The sequence below is a fragment of the Camelus bactrianus genome, chromosome 22, assembly GCF_048773025.1.
Source record: "Camelus bactrianus isolate YW-2024 breed Bactrian camel chromosome 22, ASM4877302v1, whole genome shotgun sequence".
NCBI lineage: Eukaryota > Metazoa > Chordata > Mammalia > Artiodactyla > Camelidae > Camelus > Camelus bactrianus.
In genome coordinates this window covers 28,139,779-28,149,429 of record NC_133560.1, presented here as the reverse complement: position 1 = coordinate 28,149,429, position 9,651 = coordinate 28,139,779, and the positions used below count along the sequence as shown (strand labels likewise).

General features: G+C 58.1%; 3 protein-coding genes across 11 annotated transcripts; 2 read left to right on the top strand and 1 right to left on the bottom strand.

Moving 5' to 3' along the window:
* On the bottom strand, positions 1-1,705 carry MICOS13 (mitochondrial contact site and cristae organizing system subunit 13). Its single transcript, XM_010966748.2, has 4 exons — positions 1,569-1,705; positions 836-1,013; positions 581-632; positions 1-237 (listed from the first exon to the last, which is right to left on the bottom strand). Exons 1-4 carry the CDS (start codon positions 1,595-1,597, stop codon positions 140-142), a joined length of 357 nt encoding a protein of 118 aa, XP_010965050.1. The 5' UTR covers positions 1,598-1,705; the 3' UTR covers positions 1-139.
* A 262-nt stretch (positions 1,706-1,967) lies between these two features.
* HSD11B1L (hydroxysteroid 11-beta dehydrogenase 1 like) lies at positions 1,968-7,136 on the top strand. Of its 8 annotated transcripts, none has more exons than XM_010966750.3 (7): positions 1,968-2,106; positions 4,050-4,167; positions 4,251-4,381; positions 5,026-5,137; positions 5,502-5,593; positions 5,905-6,297; positions 6,393-7,136. In XM_010966750.3, exons 2-7 carry the CDS (start codon positions 4,095-4,097, stop codon positions 6,822-6,824), a joined length of 1,233 nt encoding a protein of 410 aa, XP_010965052.1. In that variant the 5' UTR covers positions 1,968-2,106; positions 4,050-4,094; the 3' UTR covers positions 6,825-7,136. The 8 variants fall into 8 exon arrangements, with proteins under 8 accessions (XP_010965052.1, XP_045360167.1, XP_074207118.1 ...); XM_045504211.2 differs by lacking the exon at positions 1,968-2,106 and adding an exon at positions 2,144-2,243; XM_074351017.1 differs by lacking the exon at positions 1,968-2,106 and adding an exon at positions 2,225-2,243 and having other exon boundaries at positions 4,081-4,167.
* A 1,077-nt stretch (positions 7,137-8,213) lies between these two features.
* RPL36 (ribosomal protein L36) lies at positions 8,214-9,541 on the top strand. Of its 2 annotated transcripts, none has more exons than XM_074351019.1 (4): positions 8,214-8,335; positions 8,511-8,605; positions 9,197-9,331; positions 9,410-9,541. In XM_074351019.1, the coding sequence occupies exons 2-4, from the start codon at positions 8,513-8,515 to the stop codon at positions 9,497-9,499; spliced, it is 318 nt and encodes a 105-aa protein (XP_074207120.1). In that variant the 5' UTR covers positions 8,214-8,335; positions 8,511-8,512; the 3' UTR covers positions 9,500-9,541. The 2 variants fall into 2 exon arrangements, with proteins under 2 accessions (XP_074207120.1, XP_074207121.1); XM_074351020.1 differs by having other exon boundaries at positions 8,270-8,400.
* Positions 9,542-9,651: the final 110 nt, after the last annotated feature.

The following is a 9,651-nucleotide window of genomic DNA, read 5'->3' as shown; positions in this document are numbered from 1 at the left end:
TTGGGGAACACTTCCAAGTCCTTTATTGGACTGGCAAGGCCGGAGCTGCCCTCGGAGTGGGGTCCCAGTCTGGTGTCTTTAGGTCCTTGGTGCCCCTGCCCCTGTCCCCCGCCTGGGGCAGGTGGCGTCCTCTGACAGGCTACTTGGTTCGCTCCTTCAGGTATTCCCAACCTTCTTTGGAGTACTCCCAGGCCTTGGAGGGGGCCACCGACAGAGCCGACATCATTGTGATGATCCCTGTGGGAAGGGAGGGCCCGGCGCCTTCAGCGAAGGGGTTTGGTCCAACCCCCAGGAAACCCTAAATCCGCATGACTTTTAGAAGCAGGACTTCCAGCTCTCAGTTCCACACAGGGAAAAAGGCAGAGGCCACACGATGTGCTCTGATGCAGCCCCAGGCCCTCAAAGGAGGCTCTATCTTGCTTCCACCTCCCTGGAATCCCCACCTCCCTTTTTCTTTTAGATCCGTGGGAAGTGTACACACAGCAGGAAGGGAGCAATGGAAAGGAATGGCCAGGGAGGGAGGTGGGAGGTATCTGGGGCCACGCCCCCCTCCCACCCCACCCCCAAGCAGCTGGCCTACCTGAATTCCAGGACTCCCGGATGTGAAAGTTAAACTTTGGAGGGGCTGGGAGCTGGGAAGAGATGGGGAGAAGGGGTTGGGTGAAAGGGGAAGGCCTGGCAGCCCCAGTTTCCCTCACAGACAGGGGGAGCAGCACACGCCCCAGCGCGGAGGACACCAAGCAGGGCTGCAGGGACCAGGGATCAAAGGCCACCCCAGAGCTGACACCCAACCCCGCTCCTGCCACGCCTGAGCCTCAATCCCAGCTCGCGGTACCTGGGGTATCTTCAGGCCTGTCTGCTCACACACGTACTGGCTGAACTGGTACATGGCGGTGGGGACCACCTCCTCTGCCTTCTGAAGGGCGGCCTGGCTCTTGTCACTGGGTCCCAGCAGCTCCTGGTCGTACACCAGGTAGATAGCACCACCAGCCACACTGCCCTTGATGAGAAACCTGCAGACAGGGAACGGAACCACAGCAGCTCAGCAGACACCGCTGGCCACCTTCCCGGTCTAGGCCCATGGGTGTGATAGTGGGGGTTTAGACCCACAATCCAAAGAGTGACACACCGGAAGCCAGGAAGCTAATGAGGTAAGCACAGTGAAGACTTAAGGCCCCTGACCACCTTCTACCTTCCAGCTCCAGGACGGATCCTACACAAGCAACCTGCAGGGGTTTTCTAAGAGTCCCTGGTCGTTTCCTGCCTGCATGTCACACGCAGCTCCGAGTGCGCATTAACCACCCAACAAACACGTGCGGCACTCCTGCTCCATTTTACAGAGCAGACAACCGAGGCTCGGAGGGGTCTCGTGTGCAGAGTAAGGAAGCAAGGACTCGCTAGGAAGCGGGAAGGAGGCGACGGGCGACCTCGGGAAGCCCCACCGCGAACCGACACGGGAGACCTGGCACTACGGGAAGCGAAGAGCTGGTCGGGAGCAAACCAGAGTACGGTGCCCAAAGAAGAGAACCTTTTCGGGGGCTTGGGGCCCGCCCGGTGGTCACACGAACCTCATCAAGGACCACACTCGGGGTACCATGATTGCTCGGCTCCGCGCGCAAGGACACTCGGCTCGCCCGTCGCTTCCGGTCGAGGCGCCGCAAAGCCCTCTGGGAGACGTAGTCTCTTATCAGTCGCAAAGGCCTCCGGGAGTCGGAGTCTCTGTACCTCTCCGAGACGACAGAGAGGGGTAGCGGTCCGACTGCAAAATGATCCTGCGGAGCTTTTACCTCAGGGCCCGGCCGCCGCAAAGCTGTCTGGGAAAAGTAGTCAGCACCGCCCCGTGATGACAGCTCATTTAGCCGCCCAGCCTCCTAGGAAATGCAGTCCGGCGCGCCACGGCCCTGGCGACGTGAGGAAAGGAGGAGTCGGGTGTCTGGAGTGAAGCCTGAGGGTGACCAAAGAGATGTCGGAGCCTGGGCGATCCACCCGCGCCCGCGCGGGGGACTGAGGACCCAGGCCTAGGAAGACAGTGCCAGGAAGCCGGTTGTCACGGCAACAAGAGGGCGGACTTGTACAAGATAGGCGGATCTTTAGTCACGTGATCGTGTAGGTGGGGCTTTCCTACGAGGGCGGGGCCAAGGGAGAGCCAGGCGGGAGGTAGTTGCCCGGCAACGCCCGGCGCAGAGTCCCCCACAGCCGGGCCCCTCCCCGCGAGGAGGTGGGCGAGGAGTCACGTGGCTCAGGTCCTACGGGAGGGGGCGTGGTCGGGGGCTGGGTGGACACGACCGCGAAGGGAGGGCAGAGGGGCGTATGCGCGGCTCCCAGGCCCGGACCCCAGCCCCGCTGGACCGAGGGAGAAATTTAGGCCTGATTGGGTGAGTGCGCGGATGGGAGCGTGCAGTGGGTCTCACGCCCCCTTTGTCCAGAGGGGAAACTGAGGCCCAGCAAGGTCAGGGGGCCTGTGGGTTCTGCGGGGATCGAGTTTTCCCCTTTCAACCCTCATCACGGCCTGGCTGCTTCCTCCATCCCATTCATCCATCCATCCACCCACCCTGCCTACCAGCCAACCCCTGCAGGGCCGCTGTGGTCCGGGCCGGGTTGTGGAGAGAGTTGAGCTGAGGGGCTTCACAGCTTTTCCCTGGAAGTGGGAAGAAGTGAGAGAGCATTCCCTGATGAGGGCGAGGAGTTCACTTTTCTGAGAACTGGAAGATTCATAGACAGGAGCGGAGCTGGATGAGGTTGGACAGGAGGGCAGGGGTCAGACCTACTGGGTCTTGTGGGCTGAGGTGAGGAGTTTGCCTCCATCTGGGGCAGTGGCAAATCCTGGGAGGATTTGGAGCAGGAAGAGACATGCCAGATTTTTTTTTTTTTTTTTGAAGACTCCCTATGGCTGTTTGGAAAGGATAGAGTGGGAGGGAGGGAGTGTGAAGATGGGAGAGCCAGGGAGGAGGCAGCTGGAACTTCGCAGTGGGGGCAAAGGAGGTCGGACTGGATTTAGAGCTTGGAGATTTGAGGACTTACCAACCCCAACACCTCTCAGCTTCCTGTGTTCTGGAAGTCAACCTTTCTTCTTTGCCCCATGAAGTTCAGAGGATTATTAAAAACCCCAAGATGTGATGGGCCTATGCCCTTTTCATGGGAGACCCACGACTCCTAGAACGTTAAGCACTTTGCCTATTTCTCTCTCACCTTCTGCCTAGAACAGGTACCTTGATTCCCGCAGCTGAAGTCACATCTTAACCTGATGACACAGACACCTCTATCTCCAAACCAGTCCTGAATGTCCAGTTCCATGGGGTGTCCCCAGACAGTTGTCTTTCTGGGCTCTCCCACTTCTCACTTCCCACGTCCCTCATATCACTGTGGGTTAGTCTAATATCTATTGAGGATGTACTGCATGTCTGGCAGTTTGGGGCATTGAAGATCCAAAAGTGAGCAAAATAGAAGCAGGTTTCCATTTCTTTCCTGGCCCCATGGAACTGAGTCTAAGGGCAAAGAGGGATCCTGAACATGTAACAAATCATCGAGATGATTTAAGGGGATGACCAAGTGCTGAGAAGGAAAAGAAAGTTCTACAGATAAGGGAGAGAGAGGGACCAGGAATAGAGGTGCTTTAGAGAAGGAAGCCAGGGAAGCACGCTCCGAGGAGGTGATTTTGGAGGTGAGACTTGAAAGAGCAAGCCATTGGTTGCATTCCAGAAAAGTATTCCCAGCAGAGGGAACAGCCAGTGCAAAAGTTCTGAGCCAGGATGATGACTAGCTCGTTCTGATGAACAGTGAAGAAGATGGAGTGGCAAAGCAGAGTGAACAAGAGGGGCTGGTCCAGGCAAGGCCTTTTTGGTCACCGAGGCTTTGATTCTAAGTGATACAGGCAGGGGTTTCAGCAGGGGGAGGAGACCGGTGCAGTGGTTCCAGTGATCTGTATGATAACCTGGAGCCAGTGGTGGCCATGGAGATGGGCAAGAGGGGGCAGGGCCAAGGCTGGGGGCATCACTGCGTGCTCTTCTAACAAAGACACAGTTGGGGAAATGGGTATGACTGTGGGCCAGGCCTGTGCCGGCCACCTCTCTCCTGCTGCAGACCCAGGGAGGGCCATGAAGATGCTACTCCTCACTGGGCTGGGAGCCCTGTTCTTTGCCTATTATTGGGATGACAACTTTAACCCAGGTGAGTGCCTTGGGGTGGAGGAGGGAGGAATGATCCGGCTGTCCTGTCCAACCCCCAAGCTGACCAGCCCTGCTCACTGCCAGCCAGCCTCCAGGGAGCCCGAGTGCTGCTGACCGGAGCCAGTGCAGGTGTGGGGGAGGAGCTGGCCTATCACTACGCACGCCTGGGCTCCCACCTGGTGCTCACTGCCCCCACTGAGGCTCTCCTGCAGAAGGTGAGACACCCCATTTCCAGTTTAATGGTGGCGGCAGGGATGGGGGAAAGACAGGGTCTGGGTTTGAATCCCTGCAAGCCTCCAGGCTTCCTGTGTGGCCCTGGGCAAGTCGCTTAATCTCTCTGAGTCCTAGTTTCCTCACTCGCAAAACAGAGACCATAAAAGTACCTTCTCCTAGTTTGTGGCGTTGGGTTGATGCAGTGAGACAGCTGGAAAGCCAGGAGTGTTCCTCAATGAGTGGAAGTATTGATAGTGAGTGACCAAAGGCTGTAGTGATAGCTAGGGTTCTCCAGTTCAAAAGCAGGGTGGGTAGACTCTTCTTAGCAACAGCCTAGTGCTGCTTCAAGGAGATGTAGTTTTGGGGAATAAACCTTCCAAAATTTTAAGAGAGGTCAGAAATCTCAAGATGCATTTGAAATCTCCTGAGTTTTAAATGTTGATGGTCGAGCAAATAGAATGTCCTCTGTCCTGGCCTGTGGTCTACCAGTTTGCTACCCCAGGGGTTAAGCTTTGGGAATGATGTTGAATGGAATCTGAGGCTCATACTAGGGGAGGGGGCTTCAGGCTGGGACCCTAACGGGGCAGGCCGGTGGAGGGGGGCTAGCTGGGGTGGAGGGGCCCACGGGCAGCTCTGGCCCCCTCAGGTGGTAGGGAACTGCCGGAAGCTGGGCGCTCCCAAGGTCTTCTACATCGCTGCGGACATGGCCTTCCCTGAGGTGCCCGAGCGCGTGGTGCGGTTTGCGCTGGACAAGCTGGGTGAGGGGCGGGGCCTGGAGTCTGGGACCTTGGCCTTGGCCTTAGGGGCAGGATCCAAATTAGGGTGGGAGTGTGGTAGTAACGGGAGGCTGAGGGCGGAGATTTATGGACAAGGGGCGTGGCCTGGGGTGGAGCCTCATTGCATCCAGCAACTGTGGACCGAGCCTCATTGGATCTGGGAAGAAGGGAGTAGAGAGGGGTTTCTTTGATCTTAGTTGGGGGCACTATCTGGGGCGGAGCTCATTGGGTCAGTGCTCTGTCAGCTTTGCTAGTTCAGGGGGCAGGATTAGGGGCGGTGTCTTATCAGGCATGGGGGGCGGAGCCTCAAGGACTGACTCCGGGCTGACGGGCCTCTCTGGGCTAGGAGGGCTGGACTACCTGGTGCTGAACCACCTCGGCGCCGCCCCGGCAGGCACGCGGGCCCGCAGAGCCCAGGCGACACGCTGGCTTATGCAGGTGCTCCGACCCTCCGCGGCCCCAGCTCCGCCTCCTCTTGGTTCTGGCTCCGACCTCCCGCCCCAGACTCTCCCCATCTCCTGGGGCCCTGCCACTCCCAGCTCCAGACCCCGCCTTTCCTGGTTCTAGGCTCCGCCCTCTCGACCTTGGCTCCGCCCCCGGGCCTGCTCTCCCTCTTCCATTCGGAACTTCTTCACATTTCTCGAACCCCGCCCCTACCTACCAAGCCCCACCCCCGTGCTCTAGGCTCCGCCCCTGCCCTGTTGGGGTTGGGTTCCTCCTCCGCCCGGTGACGCAGTCGACGACTTCAGGTGAACTTCCTGAGTTACGTGCAACTAACTTCGTTGGCGCTGCCCAGTCTGACCGACAGCAAGGGCTCCCTGGTGGTGGTGTCCTCGTTGCTAGGTGCGTGCACGCGGGGCGGAGAGCGGGGAAGCCACAGGGCTCCATGTGGCTTAGCCTGGAGGTGCCAGGAAGATTTCCTGGAGGAGGGGGAGCAGTGTGTGACTGCTCAGCCGCTGCCCTCCGGCGCCCCCAGGCCGCGTGCCCACCTCCTTCTCCAGCCCCTACTCGGCGGCCAAGTTCGCTCTGGACAGCTTCTTTGGCTCTCTCCGGCGGGAGCTGGACGTGCAGGACGTGAATGTGGCTATCACCATGTGCGTCCTGGGCCTCCGGGATCGCGCCTCAGCCGCGGAGGGTGTCAGGTGAGGCCCAGGGCGCGAGCGTGGACCAGGCGGGGGTTGGGGGTGGGGGCCGCTCAGCCCCAGCCACAGTCCCCACCGCGCACTCCCATCCCCAGGGGCGTCACGAAGGCCAAGGCGGCTCCAGGGCCCAAGGCAGCTCTGGCTGTGATCCGAGGCGGCGCCACACGTGCCTCTGGCGTCTTCTACCCATGGCGCTTCCACCTGCTCTGCCTGCTTCGCGGCTGGCTGCCCTACCCGAGGGCCTGGTTCATCCGCCAGGATCTCAACATCACGGTCCCCGCTGCTGCCTGAGCTCCGAAGACTTTCCAGCTAACTATCCTGGAGCTAGGACTCACACCAAGACACCTCTGAGAGAGTGGCGGAGGTCCAGGAGAAAGTCATCAAGACAGAAAAGTAAAACCGAGACAAACTACCAGCACCTGAAAACAATCAGAACTCCGTGTGCAACTGTCGACAGCTTGCCAGGCATCTTACCAGGAACTTGGAAGACAACACCCCAGCCTTCTCAACTGTCACTAAAGATATGATTGCTGCTTCCATTTTGCAGATGAAAAAACTGAAACTCAGAGAGGCAGTGTCCCAGGTTCCTGGCCACATCAAACAGGTCACAACACCACTGAGCCACCCTGGGAACCCTCTTTGTCTCCAACCTGAAACCACCACATCCCTGATTTGTTTGTTTTGCTCAGCCTCGGAGCATCCTCCAACCCTTGCCGGAGCGAGGGAGCCCTTCAAGCTGTCGATTTGACGGTGGGGTCTGAGAATGAGGAGGAGGAAAAGAACGTGTTCTGGGCTAGATCCAGCCTCTGTTTGATAATAAAAATCTTTCTTCCTTTGCACATCTATTGTTCAAATTCCTTGGTCCTTCCAACTTGCTGGTGGCAGACGAGTTAAGACGAATGTGTGTACCGGCTCCAGAACTCTCAACTTCATTTCACAGGTGGAGAAACAGAGGCTGAGAGACAGCTGGACCTCACCCAAGAAGTCAGATAGAAGGAAGGGTAACTGTGGGCTAAAGGCTTTATTGGCAGCACAAAGTATGTGGTTTATGCACCAATAATGATAACTTGCATCAGGCACTAAGCACTTGGCATTCATGACCTCTTGGCATCTTCACAACTGGAAGTTTGTGCTACCATTGTTCCAATTTTATGGATAAGAAAACTTAGAGGGGAAGTCAATGACAGAAGCTGGGATTCCGAATACCAGACTTCGTCTTTAAGACAACACGTAGGCTGCATCTGCACATCACTGATACTTATATTAATGAGTTAAAAATGGACACTTTCCCTAAAATGGTAAAGAAAAAGCAACTGTAAAGATATAAACTAGAATTAATACAATGTTATAAAATGCTAGCTACTGTTGGCTGTCCAAGGCTCCAAGATCAGCAGGTGTTAGAAGGCCTAACTCCAAAGAGACCAGCCTAAAATTGATTCTGTCTCTTGGAGATAAATAGAATCGAAAGATAAAAACCAGAAAACAATTTTTTTTGTTGTTTCCACTACGCCTCCCATCCCGGCGCCTAAAATTACATCAAGTTATATCAAATGCCAGCAGGGGGCGCTCTACCACAAAGCTTTCCTTAGCTCTAGCCCCGAACTTGGCTCCCTGTATAGTAAAACCGATACATCCGTTTATGGAAGTATTATTTTGTGCCAGGTATCATTATATCTTGTTCATATAGCTTGGAATAGGTACTATTACTGTCATCATCCTATAAATGGAAAAATTCAGGTAATGGGAGGTGAAGTCCCTGGCGCAGGAACAGCTGACTGGCCGCGGAGGTAGGATTCCACCAACTCAACCCACCTGCAGTGGGAGGTACCGCAGCCACAGCCACGCCTACCCAATCCAACTCCTGAGCCCGCTGAGGTAAGCGCGCATGCTCGGGGAGCCCGCAGGGACGCCTCCAGCCGCCAGGCGGAGCGCGCGCCGTTCCTGCCTCTCTAGCCCGCGCCTCCCATGGATGGGTAGATATCCCAGAGTTCCGTGCGCTGTAGGCCCTTCCGCCGCGGCAGCCATTGGGGAGAAGCAGGTTAGTGAAGCTCCGCGTAGCATCTGTTGCCATCTGGACGCTTGGGGCCCCAGTGCAGCTCGTGGGTATGGCTGGGTGCAGCAAGCGAGCGCGGGGTAGCCGAAGCGCGGGGTTCCGAGCGGCGGGGACGGAGCCGAGACTCACCTCCACCCCCTCTCCCCACCCTCGTCTGCAGCCATGGCTCTGCGCTATCCAATGGCCGTGGGCCTCAACAAAGGCCACAAGGTGACCAAGAACGTGAGCAAGCCGAGGCACAGCCGCCGCCGCGGGGTGAGTTCGGGGCGCGCGGGCAGCGGGGGCCTCGCGGAGGGAGGTGGGAAGAGCCTTCGGGCGAAGGGCAGGGCCTGGCAGAGACTCCGGGAGCGCACTGGGCAGCCTTGGGTGGCCCGAGCCGAAGGAAGAGGGTGTCGGGCCTGCTAGAGCAGAGAATGCAGATGTGGTTTCTCGCTTGTGCGGCGACCGCCCACCAGGGCCACGCACCGAGACCCTCCCCCGCCGTGGATTCGGAAGCAGGGGCAGAAGCGAATTGGGAGCGGTTTTGACGCTTGGGCAGGATGTTGCCGAGTATAAAGGTGCCTGGATCTAGACTGGAATGTGGAGGAAAAGCGGACTGCTGGAGTGCCAGGTTGAGGAATTTCGGGCTTGTCGAGGTTTATAGGCTCCATTAGGCGGCCCCGACTCCATGGTGCCCACCCAGCCTGTGTGCAGTAGGAGAAAGTTCTGGGGCCAGGGAGGCCGGGCTGAGATTGGGGACCGGGGAGGATTTGGGTTTGCACTGTTACTCCGGAGACCCAGAGTGGGCTGGCCTCCCCCTCGCGGAGCCATTGCCCTGACGCGCCCCCCCCCCCCCGGTCCCCACAGCGCCTCACCAAGCACACCAAGTTCGTGCGGGACATGATCCGGGAGGTGTGTGGCTTCGCCCCTTATGAGCGGCGGGCCATGGAGCTGCTCAAGGTCTCCAAGGACAAGCGGGCCCTCAAATTCATCAAGAAACGGGTAGATGGAAGCCCGGGGGCGGGGGCGGGGGCGGGGGCGGGACTTGGGGCTCAGGCTCACGGCCCTCCTTGCCGGCAGGTGGGGACACACATCCGCGCCAAGAGGAAGAGAGAGGAGCTGAGCAACGTCCTGGCCGCCATGAGGAAAGCGGCCGCTAAGAAGGACTGAGCCCCTCCCTCACGTCTGTGTGTAATAAAACCTTTTCTGAAATTTGGGTTTTCTGTGCTGGTATGGTGAAGAGGGGGGCCCCAACTACTTGAAACTTGAGGGGCACCTTGGTGAGGGGCATGGTGGTGGGCACAGAAGGAAGCCAGTCTGCA